This window comes from Tenrec ecaudatus, chromosome 10 (genome assembly GCF_050624435.1).
Source record: "Tenrec ecaudatus isolate mTenEca1 chromosome 10, mTenEca1.hap1, whole genome shotgun sequence".
Lineage (NCBI taxonomy): Eukaryota > Metazoa > Chordata > Mammalia > Afrosoricida > Tenrecidae > Tenrec > Tenrec ecaudatus.
The window spans coordinates 127,186,344-127,211,274 of NC_134539.1; the positions used below are offsets into that span (position 1 = coordinate 127,186,344).

The following is a 24,931-nucleotide window of genomic DNA, read 5'->3' on the forward strand; positions in this document are numbered from 1 at the left end:
TTGTATATGTCAATTGGGTTGGCCCATGATTCTCAGTATTTTGTAATGATCTATTTTGTGATCTGATGTAATCACCCTCTGCTGTGAATCCTCACTTCTTTGATATTAATGGGTCAGGGCTAATGCTATTTACGCGAATGCAGCAGGATTCTATCTACAGGATTAGGTTGCATCTTGAGTCAATCTCTTTTGAGATATAAAAGGGATTAACAAGCTAGCAGAGCTCAGAAAAACCTCAGTTTCACCAAGAAAAAAGAGTCAGAGTGGACTGTGTCCTTTGAACCCTGGGTCTCTGCCCTGTGAACCTCCTAGATCCAGGAGAGGCTTGATACCCCCTCGTGCTGGGGCCCTGAATTTGGACATCCAGGATCCTAAACTGTGAAAGAATAAGCCTTTGTTAAAACTTCCCAGGAGCCCTGGTGGCATAGTGGTTACGAGTTCGGTTACAAGGTTAGCGGTTTGAAACTACCAGCTGCTTCACGGTAGAAAGATGGTGCTTTCTACTCCTTTGCACACTGACAGTCTCCAAAACGCCCAGGGGCAGTTCTACCTTGCCCTACAGGATCTCTGTAAGTTGGCACTGACCTGATGGCAGGGAATTTTGTCTTGTTTTGTTTGGAGGAAGCTACCCACTTGGGATATTTCTTTTGTAGCAAAGGTAGATAACTGAGACAGCTGGACAACTTCCAGACAACTTCTTCTTGGAGGAAGTACGGCCAGAGTGCTCCTTAGAAATAAGAATACTTTAGACACGTGGTCAGGAAAGACCAGGATATAATCCCTGGTTAAGTTGGAGGGCCCTGAGAAGACGGATGGACACAGTGGCTGTCACATGGGCTCAGGCAGAGAGGACGGTGCAGGGCCGTGTAGGGCATCGTACTATTGTGCACAGGGTCATGATGGGTCGGAACCGATTTGATGCCACATAACAACAACAAACTCCAGACCCATTAAATCTGAATTTTTGGGGTAGGACACAAACCCCTGCTGCTAAGTCTGACAATGACTGCCCTACAATATCCTAGGATACAGATAACAAAAACTTCCTAGGGAGCTGGTTGCCCAAAACGAAAGGGCCGCTTTTACGTGTACATATTCTTAACTTCACCTGAGACAAGGTGACTTCACAGGCCAAATTAGAACTGCCTTCTGTCCTGTAAGAACTGGACTGCTAACTGCCAGGTCAGTGGTTCGAGCCTACCAGCTGTTAAGGACGGTGGACTTGGTCTTCGGTTTGGCATAGGGTTTCCCAGGATGTACTCATTATGGAAGCAGAGGGTCACACATCTTTCTCCAGGGAAGTGGCTGGTGGGTAGAATGACAGCCATCCAGTCGGCAATGGAGCACCTCATTAACCACACCACCATCGGAGCTGCTCCCCAAGTGACAACAACAACATCAACAAAGCTTGCAATTAGATGAACACACATACACAGTTGGGCACATTTCTTTGAAAGCACTTCCCCTTCTTATACTTTTAAAAACAGCTCTTAAGTTTATATTCCATGCTAATCTGGAGAAGTAAAGATAAATACCCTTTTTATTTTACATATTAGAAAATTGAAGTTCAATTCATATTAGGATGTAGGGCCCAAACTTATTTGGTCTACCGCCTCTTTACAGAAAATAAACATTAGCCAGCGCCCATCTGCCAATGAAAAACTTTTATCCCATCACCCAGAGTCCAGGATAAAGTATAGGTTCCCGCATTTCCAGCACCACTTGGGTTGTTCCAGTGCCCCCAGATGACCAACTTGTCCCTATTTCCCAGGGACTGACGGTCCTTTGTCCCAAGAACACCCTAAGGCCTTGGAAAAGCAGGATGAAAAGAAGAAGGTCCCACTTTGCAGGACTGTCGACTCTTCTAAGCCGGCCGGTCCTTTCACAGGGAGGGCAGAGAGCCGGTCGTCTCCGGGATTCCTGCTTTCCAAGGAGAGAAAAGGGTGGAGGGCTGCCGAGGCGCAGAGACAGAGAGGAGTGCCGTCTCCCCACCCCCACCCCCGACCTATATTTATTGTGAGTTTTGCTTTATACTCACACACTTCTTTTCATATTCCAGTCCAGAGGAATAGTGATATGAATTATCCATATTCTAAGTGAACTGTATTTTTATTAGCTTGTTTCACCTTCTTTTTTCCCTCCTTCCCACATTTTGCTAATGAAAGATGAATTTCTCCATTGTGAAAAAGAACAGCCAAGCAATTCCAGTGGGCTTATTATAGATGGGATCATTTCTGTACTCTCAGAGTCTGTACTGTGGCAATATATAACTCCCTTATGCCACATCAATTCCTCAGCACCATGACTGATTCACTTAGAAGAACAGACGTTGGGATGGCATTGCTCTGAAACGCACGGGCCTTGTATTTTCCTTCTAGGCATTCTCTGCCCTTCCATAGCCACATCCTTCTCTTGCATTTCTTCAGGACCTGACCCAGGCAGTCAAGTGGCAGTTTCCTCCTTTCTTGGCAGGCTTACGTTGTGTCAAGGCATTCTGGGACGAGATGGCCTGATGCCATTGTCCAAATCGGGTTCACGGAGAGGTCGAGAGGGTTTCTGCAGAAGTGATCCTCACTCAGGCGCACCAGCCCCACCTGCCACTCCCTTGCTTCTTCTGCATTCATGGAAACTGCAGGTGGCTGGAGGAGCCTCACTGAAGGCACTCAAGGCGCCATCTGCCTATAAGCACCATGATTTCCGCCCCAGGGCATAGTGAGGGATGGTTTCTTCTCCTCTCGAGACCAACAAACATCTGTGGAGTTTGCGGTCTCCTGGAATGTGGCCCAGGACCCTTCCTCCCAGCCCCATCGCACTGTTGTTCTGCCTCTCTCCTCCTGGCCAAAGGGAGGGCTTTCCAGGCAGGGACTAGCCCAGCAGGGCTCGTCCTCATTCTGTTTGCTCTCCAGTTTGGATCAAAATCATGAGTGATGTTCAGTCCTCCAAGGAGGTGAATTTTAGAATCCTAAGAGTCAGGAATCGCTTTGCTGTGCTCTGCTTTCTACGATCAGGCGCTTTGGTGCGTAACGTTAACAGGAGAAACAGGGAAAAGCCATCAAGAGTAAGATGGGGATGGTGGACCTGCGTGGGAGAGAGCGCCTGCCTGCAGACCAACACCCCCCACCAAGAGAGTAAAATCAGAACCATTTTTAAAAGGAAAACACCAGCATGACTTGAAATGTAAAAAGTCACATCAAGAATGTTAATACGATCAATTATGTATCATTATTGTTATTTCGTGTCTCTTACACTATCCAGGTGGGAGGGAGGGGAAAAAGAGAGGAACTGATACCAAGGGCTCAAGTAGAAAGAAATTGTTTTGGAAATGTTGATGGCAACATATGTATGTGTGCTTAATACTATTGAATGGATTGTTATGAAATTTGTAAGAACCCCCTAATAAAATGATTAATTTTTCAATAAATTAATAAAAGTTAAAAAATAAAAGAATGTCAACATGAGGCAGCTTTAGAAAGTTCATAATCTATTTTCCACCAATTTTTGAAGCCCCCTCATGCAAAAGTACATTTAATATTTATGACACGAGCATGCAGGAGCGACCATATTATGAGTGTCCAGTGGTGAAAACATCTCGGTTACTTCATTTCTAAAGTGAAGCTCCACAAGTATGTACGATTTGAAGTTTCATCTTCTCAGAGGGTGTGAGCGATACAGCTTGAAGGTGTTCTGATGCTAGTTCCCTTCGTTCTCCTCTCTCCGTGCATCTTATAAAAATGTCAAGTTTGTTGATCCTTGAAAAAAAATTGCATTTCATTTGGCACAGAAAATAAAAATGTCTCAGTTGCCCCAGAAAAAGGATAATATTTTCTAATTATGCAAACACTTTATGAGCGTATCATCTGACTCTGTATTTTGACAGCTGCTTTTGCATTTATTATTGGAGAGGCCCTTAATATGGTATGTTCCCTTTAAAATAAAATAAAAATCCAGTCAAGGGATGTTGTTAATACCATTTTGAACTTATTAAAGTTTAAGAGAGTGATAAAGTTCTGCTCCCGGGGGAACCTCAATAAACGTCTTACCGAAAGTAAAAGAAAAGGATTTTGTAGGAGAAAAAAAGACAGGCGAAAACCTTCCTTGTCAAGCCTCCCTGTATTCCATACCCTGTCCCTGCCCTTTGGTAGTTGCTTGGGAGCCTGGGGCGTGGGGGGATAGCGTGTTAACCGCCACGGACTCCCACGTCAGCAGTTGGAAACCAGCAGCTGCTTCTTGGGGGAAAGAGGAGGCTTTCTACTGCGTCGTTAGGTCAAACCGGAATGCGGATCGTTGGAGCTCCTTCTGGATCATCGTAAAGCTGTTTCAGTTGTCAATATCTGCTGCTTTCCTTTTGATGGAGGTTCCTACGATGCTGTCTAGTCACTGCTGTTTGACTTTGCTTCTTGTTTGTGTTTTGTGTGATTTCCTGTGTATGAAATTCAGAATGGGTAAACCTAGAGACAATGACTGGATTACTGAATGCCTAGGGACATGGCAGGGGAGGAGAGGGGGAAGTGGGAAGCCAATAAAAATGAATACCAGAAGAAAATGTCCTGAAAATGATTGTGGTGGTGACTTCACAACTCTTCTTAATCAGACGGAATGATTAATTGGTATGAGTATATGCCAACACAACTCTTTAAAAAGACTTCCAGTTCTACTTTGTCCTATCGGGTCTCCTGAGTCGTAACTGAGTTGTGGGCAGGGCTTCTGCGAAAGGAAATGTTTAGTGAGTTGAACTGGCTTGGGGCAAGACAGATGATACTCCACCAATGAGCCAATGGCCCAAGTACTCACACGTGTTTGTATCGTGCTCTGCACATCACTGGGTGTTTTGCCCAGATTTACATATGTAAAGATGGTCCTCCACGGCACTATTTTTAAATTCAGAACATTCTAGCTTCAATTTAAAAAATGAAAGCAATTAGTCACCCCATATACAGTGATGGGCGTTCACTGTGTTGTTTGTTGCAGAAGAAAATGGAAAACAGTCTAAATGTTCCTCAACAGATTGTTAGTTCTACAAATTATGAGTTGTCTGGGTATTGATATTGTACACAGAAGTTTGAAACATAAAAATGTATTTGCTAATATGAAGAGTCAAAAGCAACTATAATCTCTATTGAGTAAAAATAAAAAAGAAGATGGGTACTTCTGAAAAGTAAGCCGGGCTAGTTTTAATTTTATAATGTAATTTTTAATGAGAACATTAATAAAAAATTTTAATACACAAAGATAGAATCAAACATCTGGAAAGCTTAAAAACAAGCAAAAAAAAAAAAAACTCCAACAGTAAACACAATGTAGGAAATATGACCCTGACGGCATAGTGGTGGCATGAGAGGGTGCGGGATCTCAAAGGTCAGCAGTTCCAAACCTACAGGTGCTCTACATTACAAAGGTGGGCATTTCTTCTCCCGGAAAGAACTACAGTCTTGGAAACCCACTGTGACAGTTCTACCCTGCACGACACGGTTGCTATGAGTTGGTGTTGGCTTGACGGCAGAGCTTGATTCTTTTTTAGCTTGATTCCCTTCTTTGGCCAACTACTGTTGGCTCAGTGCTTGGCACACTGTAGGTGCTAAGTACTTCCTTATGGAACGATTGAGTAAGGACTGGCAGCCTCGCTTTCAATTTAGCAAAGGGAGGTACATTAAAAAATTCTAATTTTCTAATCCGAATATTGAGTTAGTAGGCAAATGGGCGATTTTAACACGGCCATGTTGACAGGCTTAACTTATGCTCAAGAGACTGGCTATTTGAAGTCAACTCACCCAAGAATAACTTGGCAATGGAAAATATTTCTTGATGAGTCGTGTGTGTGTGTGTGTGTGTGTGACACAGCATTTCTTAACATTTCTTGATGAGTCTAGTGTGTGTGTGTGTGTATAATTGAGCATCTCTTACAGTATTGATCTGTGGGTTTGGAAGTCACAGACCCATGAAGAGGAGAGAATCTGCGAGTGCGCACATGGTCCAGTCAACTCTGATCTTCACCGTCGTCAGCAACATACCCGTAGTGAGGCGTGCACGGACTGAGCACACCCTGAGGCAATGCTTCTGCTTTCTCTTGGGGCATTCTTTACTGATGAGCTCTCGCTACCAGAAAGTTCCTTATTGCACCGCGCTAGGACCTGCTTCCCTATCAACTGTCCCCTAGGTACCAGTTCTGCCCTAGGACCACGCAAAACCAACCTAAGCAGCACTGCACAGTGGCTGGGAGCTTGGGTTCTGGAATCATAGAAGCCTGCCTAAGTATAAAACCCCATGTTTTAACCTTGCGTTCTGTGTGACCTTTAGACAGCTGACCACCTCTTTGAAATCTCAAACTGCCCATCAGAAGGTATGGCGCAGAATGATGCCATGCCACGTTTCCAGTCACTTCCCATTAGCGATATGATAGGAGCTGTCAGAAAAGTTGCTCCAGAGCCACGTTACATGACGAGGTGTCTGGCAGTGAAACGTGCCTCGGGACCTTGGTATCAACTGATACTAGTGTCTCCTCTGTGTTTTCTTCACTGGAAGCAAAGGAGAAGAACACGGTAAGGTGTGGGGAGGGAAATCTCCCACCACTAATCATACGGCAGTAAAAAGGTGGTATTTTCACAATTCAAGATATGGACTCAGAAGTCAACTTCAGGTGTTTGAGAATCCCAATCACCTCTGGTGGAACACAAGGAACCAGCCCCCTCAGGGCATCTCAAAACTTGTCTCTTTGAAGCCTCCTAATATTCACATCACCATCAGGAAACACCGATGCTTTTTCTAGCCAGCCTGAAACTTTTCTCAGGGCTATTGACTACCTATTGGTCTAGAGTTGATTTTGAATTACCACTCAAGAGAGAAAATGTAAGTCCTACACATATCCAGGAATGATATGTGGTGTATAACGTGATGGAGCTACGTGGGGCGAGTTTCAGACCCGAAAGGTGACAGTCTCTCAAGGGTTCCACCAGTCTCTATCTGACCAGAAAGCCCAGCTTTTGTTTTGCTTTCATGATTTTTAAGTTTTGTTCCACATTTTCTCCCGCATTCTATCCATGATCTTTCATTGAGATCCCTTTTAGAGTGCTCGGTAGCGCTAGCTGGGCACCATCTAATTCTTTGGGTAGAGAAATATGTATGGGTGAGTATTCCACATGCACACATTCACCAGCCACATCTACACTGCATCTTAGGAAGCTCAGTAGACTTGGAGCGTTAGGATGAGGTCTAATCTCGAGCCGGTCACTGACTAGCTGTGACCTTGCAGTCATTTCCTCTGAGGTTAAGATCTTGATGTTCTCATCCACACAATGCTTCTAAATGATGGTTCTTCCATTATGTTCGAAGGAGCTCTAGACCAGTGGTTCTCAACCTCCCTAACGCCGCGACCCTTTCATACAGTTCCTCATGTGTGGTGACCCCAACCACAAAGTTATCTTCGTTGCTACTTCATCACTGTACTTTTACTGCTGTTATGAATCAGACAACCCCTATGAAAGAGCCGTTGGACCCCCAAAGGGGTGCTACCCACAGGTTGAGAACTGCTGCTCTAGACTATACAACACAGCTGGAAATGCTTTGCTTGGGCTCCAGGATTCCATCTAGTTTCAAGGAGCAACACTATTTTTAAAAGTCTGTTATATATATGTATATACATCCATATATATATGCATAGTTTCCATGTAATTCATTTCAATTTTTTCTAAAAAAAAATTGAAAATCACCAAATTAGGTGAAGCTCAAGGTTCCCACTAGAACATGTTTTGTTTTTAACATTTTTATTGTGAATTGGGTGAAAATTTACAGAGCAAATCAGTTTTACCTTCAACAATTTCTACACATTTTGTTTCATGTCATTGATTACAATCAGTGCAACATCTATCATCCCACGTCTACCGTGGGTCCCCATCTCTATCCAGTTCACCTTCTCTCCTCACCTTCCCTACCTCTGAGCTTTCTTCTTGGGCAGATGCTGCCTGTGGATCGCAGAGTGTACAACGTCCTAGCGCATTGTTCACAGAAGAGTGCTCTGTGTTGTCTGGGGTGAGTGTTGTTCTGGGTAGGAAGGGTAAGAAAGAGAAAGTCGCAAGGGCTCCACCAACCTCTGTCTAAGCAGAAAGCCTAGGTTTTGACTGTTCTTTATCATTTGGAGTTTTGTTACACATTTTTTCTCCCTTCCTATCTAAGACCTTTAACTGTGGTCCCTTTCAGAGTGGTTGGTAGTGCTGGCAGGGCACCATCTAAATCCTGTGGTCTCAGGGTCACGGTGGCTCAGCAAAACCTCTGTCCTTCAAAACGAAGGAAGGAGCAAAAGAAATGGGAGGTGAGGAAGGGGAAGGGGAAGGGGAAAAGGGCCATGGTGACAAACATTACCTCCACTGTGTTACTAGACATAATTAGGGCATAGGGTATTCCGATTAATTATGTTTACTCATATTTCCCATCAGTATGTTACATAACATTATAATGATAACATTTAAAAGAAGTCTGTTATTATTCAATTGGTACTCAGTGCTCAGGACATTTAAAATTACCTCCTCTCCACCCCATACCTTGTTTTCCATCCTCATGCTTAGGTCTTTAAGAGAATATCAATAGAGTTCCAAGTCAGTGGATCGCCTCTTCCAGAAAGTCTAAAACACGAATACCAGCATGAACAAAAGCATTCTTGAACACAGCTTTGGAGTTCAGGGATATTCCTATTGATAGCGGAATAGTACCCAATGCCCCTCTTCTCGGCAGCTCCCCTCAAAGACTCCCTCTGGCAGCAGCAACCTAAGCAGGGCAAGTCCCAGTGGGGAGCCAGTCTTTACTTTAGAAAAAGGCTAGTTTCTGAAAGAAACCTGATGGAATCACACCTCAAAGCCATATCCCTACCTGGTGACTGTGTGGGTTGGGGTGGAGAGGATGGAACAAATAAGGGGTAAGGATTTATAGGAGAGGACTAGTAGGGTCATGAGGGGGACAAGCTTGATAGAAGAGGTGCCTTTGGAGTCTCTGTGGTCACTGGGGTGCACAGCTGTGAAGCCAGCTGCATCAACAGACCCACAGTGCCCTGCAAGCTAGGCTGGAGCTCCCTCTGCAGAGACAGCAGGGGGCGGTGGAAAGAGGACTGCACTTGGAATCAGAAGACTTAGGTGTGAGGCCCAGATCAGCCAGGATGCTCCATCTCTCTGAATTTCTATTTCCCTAATTGAAAAATAAGAAAAACAGTGCCCACTGGACTTCTCTCACAGGAATGTCATATCGTTGAAATAAAATGGGGTTCAAAAAGCATTTGGTAAATCAGAAAACCCGTAATGATGCATATAGTGTTTAGTAGTTTGTGAGACAGCTGTCCAGATATGATCCTTTAAAAAAATTCCCCAAGTTTGCTAAGACCACCTCCCTAATTTAAAAGGCTGGTGATGTATCAAATAGAATGAAATATCTTCACATAACTTTTCAATCTGATAATTATACAAACCTTCATATCTGACAGTCATAGAAAGAAACTACATACAAAACGACAAAGATCTAGTTACATATGATGAAATTTCACATATTATAAAATCTAATTTTATATGGTTTCCCAAAAAAAAGGATGACTATATTATTCTTAAGAGAACTACTCTAGTAGTAATTGGTCTTATAAATGCATATAGTTATATAAAATACATTTTTTAAATAGCCTAAATCCAGAGTCCCCATTTCGTAACTTCTATAGGTGGCATCTCTGAGTGGAGTGCCATGTGTCATCCATGGAAATGGGGATTCCAGAAGACCAAGTTTCTTAGAGGAATCCATCAGCTCTTCTGGCTGGGAAGTTCTCTGGAACAATCTTCTTCATTCTCCTCGGAGCATGACAGGTTCAGGGCACTTGTCACAGGATGGATCCAGGATGTGGTCTGGGTCACATGACTTGGGAAAGACAAGGAATAGAATTAGAATCCACAAGATTGTCCATTTCCCCATCCATGTAGGTGCCATCCTGGTGACATTGCTCTCATACTACGACAGCTCATTGTCATGGGACAACAGTGTAACAAGACTGGATCCAATAGAGTTTTAAAGTCTTTAAACGCATCAGAGCCCACATGGAAAAAGCAAACCAGCCTGTCTGACCACAAGGTGCAGAAGGGACCAGTTATCAGACATCAAAGAGCTAAAAACCATATCAGTGGGTGCCCACCTCCCTGATACGATCAATGAAGACAAACGTGTGCATAAGCAAATGTGGGGAAGAAAGCTGACGGTGCACGGCTATCAAAAGATATAGCATCTGGGGTCTTAAAGGCTCGAAGATAAACAAGCGGCCATCTAGCTCAGAAGCAACAAAGCCCACATGGAAGAAACACACCAGCCTGTGTGACCAAGAGCTGCCAAAGGGATCAGGTATCAAGCATCAAGGAACAAAAAAATCATATCATTGAAAATGTGGGTGAGTGCAGAGTAGAGCCTCAAAGCCCAATGGTAGCCAACCGGACACCCCTTACTGAAGGGTTGTGGGGAGGTGGTGAACCAGGCAGGGTGCAGGGAAGCAACGATGAAACATATAACTTTCCTCTAGTTCTTAAATACTTCCTTCCCCCACTATCATGATCCCAATTCGACCTTACAAATCTGGCTAGACCAGAGGATGTACATAGGCACAGATAGCAACTGGAAACACAGGAAATCCAGGACAGAAGACTCCTCCAGGACCAGTGGTGAGAGTGGCGATGCCTAGAGGATGGAGATAATTTAGGGTAGAAAGGGGGAACTGATTACAAGAATCTACGTATAGCCTCCTCCCTGGGGGAGGGACAGCAGAGAAGAAGGTGGGGGAGGGGGGAGACATCAGACAGTGTAATATATGAAAAATAATAATCATTTATGAATGATGAAGGGTTCATGAGGTAGGGGGGAGTGGGGAGGGAGGGGGAAAATGAGCAGCAGATATTAAGGGCTGAAGTAGAAGGCAGATGTTTTGAGAATGATGATGCCAACAAATAAACAAATGTGCTTGACACAATGGGTGTATGTATGGATTGTGATAAGAATTGTATGAACCCCAATAAAATGATTTTTAAAAGTCTTTAAACATCATCAATGAAGACCATTCTTCCCACCCTCTGGTAAAAAGGAAGAATGTTTTATCTTTCACCCCTCACTTTTCTTTACCTGACATGCGGTCAATCAACAAGTCTTGTGACAGTCTTGTGGTATCATCTCTGGAATCTGTTTCGTCTCCTTTTCTATTGCTAGGACCTGGATTACTGAACTAGCTTCTTTCTGCCTCTGCTCTAGCTCTTTCTAATTCATTCTCCACTCCAGTCAAGAGATAGTTCTAAATCACATCTCATATATTGTCAAAAACTTCAGCACCATCCAATGCGTTCCTGGATGAAATATATACTTTATCACGGAAAATACCTTGGTTTGTTACCTGCCAAACCGATACTTTCTCCTGTGCTACAATCGTCTCTCCCATCTCATTTATCTAGGCAATTCATACTGATTCTTCTAAAGAACCAAATCTCCCCCCAAACGCTTCCATCCTGAGCTCACAGTCTTAGCTCCTCTTATGCTACATTATAATACATGTTCTTACTATACGAGGGAGCTCTGTGAGGGCAGCAGCTAGGCTGATTTCCCACTTTACTTGCCTACCGTGTTCTCAGAATAAATAACTAGCTTTCTGGTTGGCCAATCAACAGTATTAGCATAAAATTTTTTGACCACCTATGATGTGTGTTGCTGCAGAAATTAAAATAAGTAAGGTGTAATCTCTTTTCCTCGAGGAAAGAAGTCCATGCATGCACACTAAAATACCATCTTGTGCATGCTGAAAGTGTACTAGCCCTTGTGGCGCTGCGAAAGCCGCGAGCAGGATGCTGAATGGGCTCATCCCCTACTGGAATTTAGCAGTTGACACCCATGGTATACTGAATTGGAGCAGAAATGCCAATTTTCTGTAGCAGGATGAGCCTGCTCGAAACTGTGCTTGGGAGTCTAACTCGGAGTAAGAAAAACAGGGGTGGGAAACTGCACCAATGCCTTGCAGGATGCTAGAGAAGAAAAGGGCATTTCAGGGAAGATCTCGGCAGAGGTAAGAAAGGACGTTCCAGTGACATTGAGCACGTTTACAGAGTGGCGTCTACGTTCATATGACTGAAGTGCAGGTTGCAGGTGAAGAAAAGAGAAGAAAAGCTGTAGAGAAGGCCAAGGGCAGACGTTGGAGGAAAGTATGTATATTTATAAGAACATTGGGACCTTCGTATAAGGATTGGGGGGAGTATAGGAGGCTTGATGCAAACCTTTAACAGTTTGCCCAAATTTCTGAGTGAATATTTTGCTTATATTTGTAGAGTGCCTGGTGGGGTTCCATCAAGTGCAATGTAGCCAAGAGGAAGTACAGAGCTGAATGAAGGTCAAACCTGATAGTGGGACAGGAGGAAAGTAAAAGTAAATAAAGGAAAGAACTAGGAGGCAAAAGACATTTATGGAGGTATAAACATAGGCATGTAGAGGTGTAAATATATTAATATATAATGATAGGGACATAGGTCTATGTACATATATTTATAGGTTAAGTTTTAAGGTAGCAGGTGGACATTGGGCCTCTACCTACATCCTCCCTCAATGCAAGAACACTTTGTTTTAATAACCTGGCATTCTGTGATGCTCACCTTCCCGACATGATCGCTGAAGACAAAATGGGTGCGTAAGCAAATGTGGTGAAGAAAGCTGATGGTGCCTCGATACTACAAGATAGAGCATCTGGGGTCTTAAAGGTTGGAAGTTAAGCAACAGCCATCTAGCAGGGAAGCAACAAAGCCTACATGGAAGATGCACACCAACCCATGTGACCATAGTGCCAATGGGATTAGGTATCAGGCGTCAGAAGACCCAAAACACACAACCATTTCAATGCGAATGAGGGGGGTTGGGGCAGAGACTCAAAGCCCATTTGTAGCCAATTGTACATCCCCTCACAGAAGGGTCACAAAGAAGGGATGAGGCAGCCAGGGTGCAGTATAGCACGGACAAAAACACTTCCTCTAGTTCTTTAATGCTTCCTTCCACTACCGTGGCCCCAGTTCTATCTTACAAATCCGACTAGACGAGAGCATGTCCACTGCTACAGATGAGACACACAGAATCCAGCACAAAGCTCTCAGGTCCAAGATTGAGAGTAGCGATAGCATGGGGTTAGGCCAGGGGGAGGACGTGGGAAAAAGGGGGAGAAAGGGGGAACTGATTGCCGTGATCCACGTACAACCTCTCCCCAACCCCCGGGGGAATGAACATCAGAAACATGGGTGAAGGGAGACAGTGAACGATGTAAAATATGAAAATAAAAATTGTTTATAAATTATCAAGGGTTCACAAGGGTGAAAGGTTAGGGGAGGGAGGGGCAAAACGAGGAGACCAAAGGCTCAAGTAGAAAGAAAATGTTGGGGGAATGATGATGGCAACATATGTACAAACGTGCTTGATACAATTGATGTATGGATTGTTATAAGAGCTGAAAGAGCCCCCAATAAATGATTTTTTTTGAAAGCGTGTTCTCAGTGCTTTTTCAACTGAGCTCTGTTGCAAGCAAAGGGAAGACTGAACAGAGATGATGAGAGAGAAAGTGAGAGAGAGAGGTTCTAAAACATACCAATGGTGCTTGTCATTAAACGTCGGTTACTCGTGGAAGGACAGAAAGCAGCCGGAGTGAAACAGCAGGAGTGTGATTCTCTGTCCCACACTGCCTGTGTGAGCACGAGAAGTCAGCCATTCATGATAGTGGACTGACGCAGAATATGATTTTTGCAGGTTCAAATGAACAAATGGATGGAAGGATGGATGAAAGGAGATATCGATAAACCCCTCTGAGCTGTAGCTTCACTTCTATCAAACAGGAGAGCAACAATACCTACACAGCGCTTCTGTCGGGTCTCTGCCTTGCCCTGCCTTGCCCTGCCCTGCCTTGCCTTGCCTGTGTAGTCGTCTCTAATTTAATTTAGTTGAATCCTTGATAACATTCACCTGAAGAGCAGTCCTTAGCCAATCACACAGGCAGAATGAATGCACATTGCTGGATTTTCAAGCGACCTCATGCTCCAAGCACAGGGTCCTCCTCCTGACAATCAGCCCTACGTCGGGAAGGGCAGTGGGCTGTGCTTCAAGTCCCCTTGTCAGGCCACTATGTAGGAATGGCCTTCTGCATCTCTGCTCCTTCCCCTGATTCTGATGGTTGGCTTTGCCTAGTCTCAATTCTAGTTGATCCTGCTTCCCCAGAGCTTGCTCCAGCCCAGTTATCTGGGGGCTCATGTCAACTTTCACCTGGGTAAGTTTCCTGAAACCATCACCAGGTGGAAAGCATCTGAATGACAGACAAGCCGCTTTTGGAATTAGGAAGATTTGTCTCTGCTCCTCGGATGTTCTAGTTCTCACACCCCCCCCCCACTTTCATCTGTGCTCGCGCAGTCTCCGCAGCTCCTGTCCTCAGAAGTCGCATCATATAAACAGATCAAAGGAGTTTACAAACAAGGATCATGTAAGATTTGGATCTGAAAGTATTTCCTACTTTAGAGAAGAGCATTTTCCAAAGCATGTTACGACGAATATTAACAAACGTTGCACGGAGACTAAGAGTCTGGGGTCAAAGAAGTTGGAGGTGCGCCGGGTTAAGCACACTTCAGTTGGTTTCATGAGAGCAGCAGGTCTCCCAACCTCACCATACTTCCGTGTCCTGACTCTCCAAGAGTTCGGGACAGACACTGTCCATGTGCTCGCCTTCCAGACACGTCAAGAGGCCAGTGTTGCAGAGAACACGATTTGGAGAATATCAATAAAATACATCCCCTCTCTTGGCTATTGATGACAATAATCGGAAATGTTGAACTTAGTACAAATGGCCAGTTAGTTCTATTATCTGTCGTTACTAGATGTGGCTTGCTTTCAAGCCTACATTCTAAATCTGCTTTATATTCAATGAAGTTCAACTCCTCTGTTTAAATATTAAAAACGCTTCTTTCTGTGAAAGAACATTACTGATGGTTTCATGACGAGATCAAACAGCTCAACACGTGAAAAAATGAAAGCGGAGGTAGCCAGGACCAGACATCTTCAGAGTTCAAAACTTCAGAGGGTGTTTCTGTGGTACAAAGAACCTTCATTCTCTTGACAGTAATCCCTATTACTATTAGCTCTTCGAAATGGTTTAATGGAATTTCTTCTTATAGAGGCTAAACTTACTAAAGCATCTGATTCTGCACAGGTGAACTTCACTTCCAGGCTTTTATAAAACTGGAAATTTGCCTAAGTTGAAAGTGGTTTTAAAGAAATCCTAATGAGTGCAACATAAGAGGGCTGGAATGCACTGCCAGGTGAAACGAGGACACGTTTTTCCGGGGAAAATTAAATGTTTAAGACTACAGCTAAAAGGGAAAAGGTTGATGAGACGGTTTTGCTTATTTAAAATTCTAGGTCTAAACGTTTTCTTTTTATCAGAATATTTACAATATTTTATTCCAAAGAAGAGATTCTAACCTGAGTGACTTTAACTCTTCCCTCCCCAATAACATTCCCTCCTTGGGAAAGTGGAACGAAGAACACAGGAACAATACTCAAGGGGTAAGTGTGGGCACAGTGTGTTTACCTATGTGACTTACAAAATTCTCGTAATTAAAATATTATCGCTTTCCGTCTATGGATAGTCTGTTAAACTGATTATTTAAAATAATCAAAAAGCAAATTGTCTAAAAATATGCAGTCACAGACTATGAACAATAAATATTAAAAAGTTCTACCAGAAAGTTATCCTCATCAGTAACCTTTATTAAGTACTTTAAAAATCCACTCCTTAATTACTCTCAAATAGAAAGGAAACACTATAACATAATTAATTGATGACTCTGAAGGTGACAGTGTACTTTTCTGTACATGCATAAAAAATCGCATAGCTAACCATCAAACACAAAACCTTATCAGTAGGAAAACAAAACAAACCTCAAGCAACGGAGAGACTATGACTATTCTTTTGGACTTTTCACATTTCACACTTGGTCTTCTGCAAAAACCCCGGGCCCATGGGCACTGCTTCTGAAACTCAGGGAATGACTGTCAAGTGCCTGGTCAAGAGGAGATATTCAATCAGGGACCCAGTCTAATTGTCTTAAGAATTAGGGCTTCTTATTATTGCAAGAAAACCTTGGAACCATTCCTTATGCTGCTAGAATGTGGGGATTTGTGTGTACACCACCGCATTTTATGTCCTACAGAGCACTGCAGCTAAAGAGCTCTGACATAATCGGTATGATGAGATAATCCCAGATTTACTGGCTTGGAGAACATTCTAGTATTAGAAATATTTCCTCTCTGATTTGTATGTTTGGCAGTTGAGCTGAGAAGAGAGGGAACAAATCAGCCTCGTTGACTCTATTTAATTAATAACGACCTCATGAGTGGATGAGTGAGTGGATGCTCCTCAGTATGAAATATTTAGAAGTCTGGAACATGAATGAGGCCGACTGTGAAACAGGAAGCGCTCCCATTGGAACACACAGTACCTCTGGCAAATGTTCCTGCAGAGAGAGTGCAGCTGACCTGATTTGGGGAGCGATCAACAGCAGTTCAGAGAGATGCAAAAATCTAAAAAGTGTTAAGTGACTTCCCACTGAATGATCGCTACATCTGTTGCTGGAAACCAGTAAAATTTTATCTGGGAAGTGTTGTGGTTTCTTTTCTTTCGTAACATTGACATATTTCAGAGTTTATGTGCACACACAAACAAAGACAACCACCGAGGCAACGTGCTTTACTTCATTGGCAAACAAACGTAAGTGAACTAATTAAATCCCATTATAATTACTCTCTTTATAGCTTCTACCTCTCAGCAGGCAAAACGCGCTTTTAAAAAAATAAAAAAATTAGGACATTGTCTTAAAAGAAAAGTAGTTTAGAGACACAAAGTGCACCAGCTGTGTAGAAATTCATGATTAAAACCGTCTGTGATGGTGACAGAGGCTCTCTGGTTAATCTTCCATTGCAGGTGGTGCTGTGTTTATCCATTGTGAATTTACCAAGACTTGCATGTATTATTTTATCTTGTTTAAAAGAAACTTGCAGAATAATCACCAAAAGTATTAACCCTAATGTGAATTCCTAGTGATAATCCTATGTATACTGCATTATTCATATGAACCAGAAAACAAACACAAACAATTAAATGTACATTCAATCTGCTTCAGGTACCAGAAATTTAAATCACCGAGAAATTTTACAACCAGTCGAAAGCAGCAAGTAATAATGACTATGAAGGGCTTTTACTTTAAAATAAAATTCCAAATTGGAAAAAACAAAAAGAACAAAACATGGACCATGTGAATAAAATTATTTATAAAAAATGTCACCAAACTGGGTCGCAAAATGGTACAACCAATGTTGTGCTTGAATGGTACTTACTTAAAATTGGTATGTTGCTTCCTTAAAAAGCCAAAGATAGAAATACCATATAGTCCAAGAAATAAGAGCTATGACACAAATAGATATGTGCACTGTTATGTCCGTTGCCAGAAGATAGAAACAATATATGTGCCTATCAATAAATAAATGGATCAACAGGTTACGGTACAGACACACGATGGGATACTATGAAATGTTAAACAGAGATGCCAAATCCGTGAAACACCCCATAATATACACGGGCATTATGCCGAGTAAAATGAGTCATTCACAAAAGGGCAAATATTGGGTGAGATCATTCGTATAAAAAGTTAAGAAAAGGTTTATACACTGGAAGAAAACGTTCTTTGACAGTTACTGGGGATGGAAGGGAGGGAGGGAGAGTCAGTAACTAGAGTAAAGATCTAGTCACTTGGTTGAAAGGAAAGGCATACACAGCAAGGGAGAGGAAGGTCAGACAGTATGACCGGCCCCAAGAAGACACTGAAAGGTGACAAGAGTCGCAGATAACAAAGGTGAATACCATTACATAGCAAACGGTAATCTATGAGCATATATACAGGCAAACACACAGGCAGAACAGGGAAAGGAGGGAGACCAGGGCGATACCTATATTTGGCAGGGGTTAATTCTATGTATGAATTTGCATGTGCTGCCAATATACCCAGGTATGTGAGCGGGCTGCAAAAAGTTCATGGAAAAATTCCATCATCTTTCAACTCCATCTACCACAAATTTTTTGAAGCCCTCTTGTGTTATACAGTATACAGGGGCAAAGCTGAGAAGACTTCTTAGCCATAACCCAATACCTTGATGGGGTTAAGTAACCAGGGCTTAGGACCAAAATTTCAGGGGATACCTGGATCACCTAGCATAACATAGTTTACAAAGACAGTAATTGAATCAAACCGTGATGCGTAGTAACTAAGATTTTGTAATCCATCAGGTTAGAAAGATGAATGAAATGGGGAACCGGAGGATGAAGCAGGAAGAGTGCAGTGATACTGAGGGAATTGTTTCTGACCTTGCATAACCAAGTGTGTGTAAATTGCTGAATGGAAAACTAATTCGCTCTGTACATTTCCACTCACACCACAATAAAAAAAAGCCATCAAATCATGATGTAGGCTGCAAGTAATCCTGCCACAGACACTTGGATCGAAAAGGACGACAGCATAATAATATTAAATATAATTAATATGAAATATAATTGAGAGAAAATTACAGGCATTTTGTTCCCATCAATATAGTTTATATAATTTTAGAAATAAACTCCCAAATCAAAATGAACATTTCTCATTCATAAACTCTGAAAATATCACAGAACACTTTGAGTATTTTGTAAGTTGGTATTTGAAAATCCAGAGAGGCCTGATCATGTATTACAAAGATCTCATCTAAATTGGATAGTCTTAAGAACAAATGTTATTTTTATTATATAGTTAAAGCGTTGTCTAGGAAAATATACATCACATATCTTTTGAGATTTAAAAAATCCGATGCATTTTAAAAAGTTATATAAAATTATTATAAGAATCTCAAGCTACACCAATATGTTTCTTCTGCCTAGTCTTAGAGAAAAAAATTCTTTGTTTCTAGGCAGCTAAAATAAGAATGCTTACAAGAAAATTCCTGAGAAAAATTCGGAAGATGCAAGTTAAATTGTTCAAGTAATATACGTAGGGCTCTATTGTTCTGTCGGTAATTATATAAAGTGGAAACATCCTAGATCCTGTAACTTGTGCAATTAACTTTTCCAAAGAAAGAAACTGTTTTATAACTAAATATGATCAGCCCTGATTAACTCTTAAGTTCATTTTTTGAGTTATGACGTTATTAGTTACCATCAAGTGGGCTCTGGACAGGGTGGCCCTGTGTAACTGAATGGAACACTGTCCAGTCTTATGCCACAAGACAAGCAGAACTCAAAAAGATGGTCTACGGACACTGGGACGTAAACCTGGGACAAGAACGATGTATTCTCCTTAGATACTAACAAACCAATATGTAGAATTTTATAGCAGAATATTTGTACATTCGCGGGTTTAACATTCCATACTGCCACGCTGTTACCAGGACGCAGCTGCCTATCTGGAGAGAATACTGCCCAGCTCCCCCCGCAGCCGTATGCAGCCAGGTGACTGGTTTGGGCCAATGGAAAGTGACAGAATTTTTTTAACATCTTGATGAAAGAAATTTCTTTAAAAACTCTTACTCCCAAGGTGCACTCAAGGCTAATGGGTTACTTGCTGGATTGCTAGCCACAAGGCCAGCAGTTCGGATCCCCAAGCCACTCTGAGCATGCACTTATAAAAGCTTGCAAACGTGGGACCCCAAAGGGCGTGGTTCTACCCTGTCCTACAGCGTTGCTATAAGTCACAATCGACTTGATGGAAGTGAGTAACTCTGATTTCCCCATCCACGCACTGAATCCCGAGGTCTCTAGTCCTAAAGTATATCAGGGCCACGAGCTTAGGTTTCAGCATTAGCCATCCATCAACCAGGAATGCCCATACTGACTGGTAGGTAAGCACTAAGTTCATGCCAGGCAACTGTTGACGGCAGCTAGTGTTGCTCTTAAATCAGTGCCAAGTAATAGTAAATGTTTGGGGGTAAAAGAATGGCTAGTATTTTCCCAGTTACTATATGTCTAACTTTCACAAACTCAAAAGTTGATCTTTCTAACGGAACAGAAACAGGAGAATATACTGCACAAAGATGCCACAATAATAATAATAAACTTCTACAGAGCATAGAATAATGGAAACTAAATTTAATTAGAGATAGTTTCACAAAACCATTTCCATAGTTTCCAAATTAAATTCCCACTTAGTCGAAGTGATGAAATATAGATGCTACTTTTTAATGTTCTTATTAAAATAGTAGGTATTTAATACTTCCTCTATCTAATAAAAGAGGTTTAGTAAATATCTTATTAAGTAATTAAACATATTTCTCTCAACTACCAAATTTGAAGTTGAGTCTACATTATGACTATTACTTTTAACCAAAGTCAAGCTGGCTCCACTAGAGTGGATGAACGTATAACAATGAATTCTGATTTATTAGAGGAGAAAGAAACATCCTGAAATCACAGAACTAGAAGGGATTTTGAGAGGTCCCGTAGGACAAACCCTCGCTAACATCTTGACGTGTTTTTGATCTGTCTCATGGACCGTATCAGGCACGAAGTGCCCACTCTGTGAGCGTGCTAGGGCAGCTGGACAGTAAAAGTGCCATCTCAGCAAAAACATTAGCATGCCCAGAAAGGTTGAATCCAGGGGTTAGGAACCCCATCAGCCAAGTCTCATGTTCTCTCATGAACACTCCATACTAATGGCTTCCAATGATGCCATGTTAGATTGGTAAATAAATGGACTTAATTGGGTTTTAGATTCTGAGTTATGTTTTAAGGTTTATCAGGATCTATAATTAATCTTCATTTTACGTAGGAGGATGCTGATACTTAAGATAATTGAGTTAAACAAAAACTAATAATTGTTAGAGCCGTCAATTTCAGACTCAGATCTAACTTTTAAGTGGTAGGCCCTAATTTGAACTCCTCTCTGAGGCGATGGTACCTGCTGTTGTTAGGCGATGTCGAGTGGTTCTGACCCATATCTGAATAACAGAACGGAACACGCTCCGGTCCTGCGCCAGCCTCACAATCGTTGCCATGCTATCTAGGTTGGATGAAATGATAATATGCATGGAGGTCGTAGGAACAATTAGGTGAACATACGAAAGGGGTTTCTCAGCTTTAAATGATATAATAGTTGATTAATTCAATGATTACAGATGATATGCATCTCAAGCGAACTTATTTTCTAAAAAGTAACTGCCATTCTCATTCACGAATTGTTACCTGAGTGACTAGAAATAAAATGTGCTTGTGTGAAGGTAACTTCTTCATGCTTCCCCAGGAGCCGCCCACTTTCAACACTGTGTGGCAAAGAGGTCTTACTATGTCTACCTTTGCACAGTAGGTGGTTAGTGATCTACTCACGGAAAACGGAACTCAATCAGTGTTTGATGTATAATACATTATACATTCGACTGATATATTACTATTATACCACTAAGTAAAAAATGCTCAAAAGTGGTAGACTATTTATAATTGAGGATCAGATAAAACAAGCTTTAAATGTGAATAATGTAGCAAACTTGCTCTAAATAATTCAGAAATATGTATTTAGATATTCAACTTTAAGAGGAAAAAAATTAGATGTAGGAGAGTGAGAAGTATTGCTACAAAGTCAGATACTTTTATGATGCAAAAATATAAAGTTACTATTGCTTGGCATATTTTTCATCTAGGTTTAGATGCTTCTGAAAGGAGTGCTTCCATCTCTCTAGTCCTCTCCCCACATATTTTTGTGTCCTTCAATTGACACCACATCAACATGACAGCTTGGGCTTTGTCGAGGGATTCAAATCCGATTCCTTTTAAATGTTCTATGAGTTATGATAACAAAAGGGGCAAAAACAGGTGGCAAGTGGGATGGGGTAAGGATTCCTCATGAAATTCTGATGTAAATAAAGGCCTTGAAAAAGGAGCAGGTGCATTATGATAGGAACAATTCCTCAGTACAACTTTCCTGGACTTTTTTCTTATCAATATAGTTTTCAATTTCCTGAAAATCGTTTCCATACTAAGCCCCTGTGGTGGTCCTATGTTCTTTGGGGGAAAACATATCGAGATTCTCCCATTGGAAAGCTCTGAAACAGTGGGGATGACCGTGGGAGCTGACCTCACGGCACCAAATTTCGTTGGCTCAGCAGATCCCTTCGGAAGTCACTGTTTTGATTGGACTTTGCTCTCTGGAATGGACTGGTAAATCCAAGACTCACCAGCAGATACAAGTCATTCCATAAATTGCCTTCACTGGCTTTAATTTGCTGAAAAGGCTGACGGAAAGATCAGCTCTTCATGCAAGAGTTAGGGCCTTCGTTGAGCTGAAACGTTTCTGATGCCAGATGTTCACTTAAACTTGAACACGCCAAACCATATGCGACCCCAAGGTCAGCCGTTGTCACTTCCGTAGCTATCACAGAAATGGCAATTCCGTCTGCTTCCAAGCTTTCTGGACATCAGCCACGGTGTCTTCATTTGTTGAGATTGATAGTCTTCCCACTCTTGGTTCATCATTGAGGCCTTCCCGACCTTTCTGAAAAACACTTGATCCATCTACAAACTATTGTTTTGTGTAGCATGACAGACCCAAACGCTTATTGAAAAACTTGAAGGATTTGGGAAGATGTCTATTTTAGCTCTGTTAGAAAGTTGATATTAGCCCCAATCTTAAAACCGTTGGTTATTTTCCCCATGGCATCAAAAGTATCCTAATAAGACTAAGATAAATGTATTACTGGAAGAATTTATCTGCACCTGTCCACTAATCACAAAGACTTGTTTAAACACATCCTTTTGGGCACAAACCTGTGTACATAAACAGGAACCCTCATACTTAAGTCACCTAAAATATACCAAATAATGGCACTATGGCCCCTTCCAGGTTTGAGTCTCTTGAAAATATTTAATAATGACAAATTTATAGATTGGTGTTTTGTAATAAGTGAATCACTGATAATTCAAACAGTTTTCATTAGTTTATTATCTAAATAGCTGGAGTAATAGACAAGCTTACTCAAGTCCTAGACGAAAAGTCATATCTAGTACATCAAAGAAATACTATTGTTAGCTGTGAAAAATCTTATTTTACCTGCTAGTATAAGTGCCACCACAAACAAATAAATGTTTACTGCACTCCTCATTCCTTAACTTTTCTGAGTTAATCGACTATTGGAATTAGGTTTCTAGGCATCCAACACCCAAGAGACGGATGGAGATTTTCCTAGGAGTAGGTGGTGCTTCAAGACTGATGGCACGGAAGGAAGGCATCCAAGCTGTACTAAAGGCATCATTGATAAACCATTTCCAGGCACTGACAGATTACTAGCTGAAATGCTTCAACAAACCAATGCCGTGTTAGAAGCACTCATAGTCTATGCTAAGAAACTTGGAAGATAGCCACCTGGGTAACTGAATGGAAGAGTTCTATATTTGTGCCATTCCAAAGAAAGACGAAGCAACAGAACGCAGAATTACCCAACAATATCATTAATATCACCTGCACGAGTAGTACGCTTAAGACCGTTCACAATGGACGCAGCATTACATTGAAGGACACCCGAAGCTTAAGTGGACTCACACGAGGCTGTGGAAGGAGGGATATCGTCGATGGAGATGGAGGGACCTTGGCTGAAAGCAGAAAATGCCCGGAACAGGCCTACGTGTGGTTTCCTGGCAATGCAAAGGCCTTCAACTGTGTGGATGGCTTGAGGAGAATGAGCTTTGCAGAGCACTCTATTGCACTGCTGTGGGCCCAGCGGCAGCGGCCCCAACACAACATGGGAATGAATGCTGCCTGGTTTAAAACGAGGAAGGTCTCTATGAGGTCTTTGCCTTTCACCACACTTAGTCCCTCTGTATGTTGAGAAGCTAACCGAAGAAGCTGGGCTACATGAAGAGACCGAGGCATCAAGGTTAGAGGAAGGCTTGTTAACAATATGCAGATGGCACAGCCTTGCTTGTCGAAGTCCTGGAGGGCTTGAAGCACTTGCTAATGAAGATCCAAGCTGACAGCCTTCCATATGGATTACAACTGAATGTACAAAAAAGCAAAATGCACACAACTGGACCAACAGACAACGTGCGGAGAAGTGGACAAAAGGTGGAGGTTTGGCATATTTCAGCAGTCGGGAAATCAAGTGATGCCCGGCACTAGGCAAACCACTTTCAGACCTATTTAAGGTGTGAAGGTCCCAAGACGTGACTTTGAGAAGTAAGGTGTGCTGGACCCAAGTCACGGTGTTTTTAAAGAGCTCATTTGCATGTGAAAGCTGGACATGCGCAAGGAAGACGGAGAGGAATGGGTGCATTTGAGCTATAGTGTTGGCGAACAGTATCAAAAAGTCATGGACTACCACAAGAAGAAACACCTGTACAGCCAGAACGTTCTTTAGAATTCAGGACCATGAGCTTCATCTCCTCTATTTTGGACAAGTTCTCAGGAGAGACCAGTCCCAGAAGGACATCAGGCTTGGCAAATCAGCCAGTCAGCGAAAGGAGGAAGCCCTTCCATGGGGTTCGTTGGCACAGTGGCTGCAATGATGGGCTCAGCGTAACGATCATGAGGACGGTGCAGGACCAGGCAGGGTTTTGCCCTGTTGTGCACCGGATGTTGTATACAGTGTTTTGTTCTGTGAATTGGAGCCAATTCAACAGCAACCAACACCAACCGGGTTATTGGTGAATCTACTTCATAAAGTGCAGTTAGGATCTAGGTCTGACCGGCTGATTTACCAAGTCTCATTATCCTCACCTTCTAAAGAACTTTCTGGCTTCCTCGATTCTAGGAAGACCTCCAGCGCCCTCATTTTCTAGGACAATTCATTTGCATGGGTGTTTGGGTATGTGGCAGCTTACCACAGTTTTACACGGGCAAGTCAGAGTTCTTAAGTTTCTTTTATA

General features: G+C 42.2%; 1 protein-coding gene across 7 annotated transcripts in view; it reads right to left on the reverse strand.

The window, feature by feature from the left end:
- Positions 1-7,740: 7,740 nt before the first annotated feature.
- The window catches only part of STXBP4 (syntaxin binding protein 4), a 178,566-nt gene continuing 161,375 nt past the window's right edge, over positions 7,741-24,931 (reverse strand). For all 7 annotated transcript variants that reach the window (XM_075561576.1, XM_075561573.1, XM_075561570.1 and 4 more), the window contains one exon: positions 7,741-9,879. In XM_075561576.1, the coding sequence (XP_075417691.1) occupies positions 9,765-9,879 (115 nt within the window). In that variant the 3' untranslated portion in view covers positions 7,741-9,764. The remainder of the gene's footprint in view (positions 9,880-24,931) is intronic.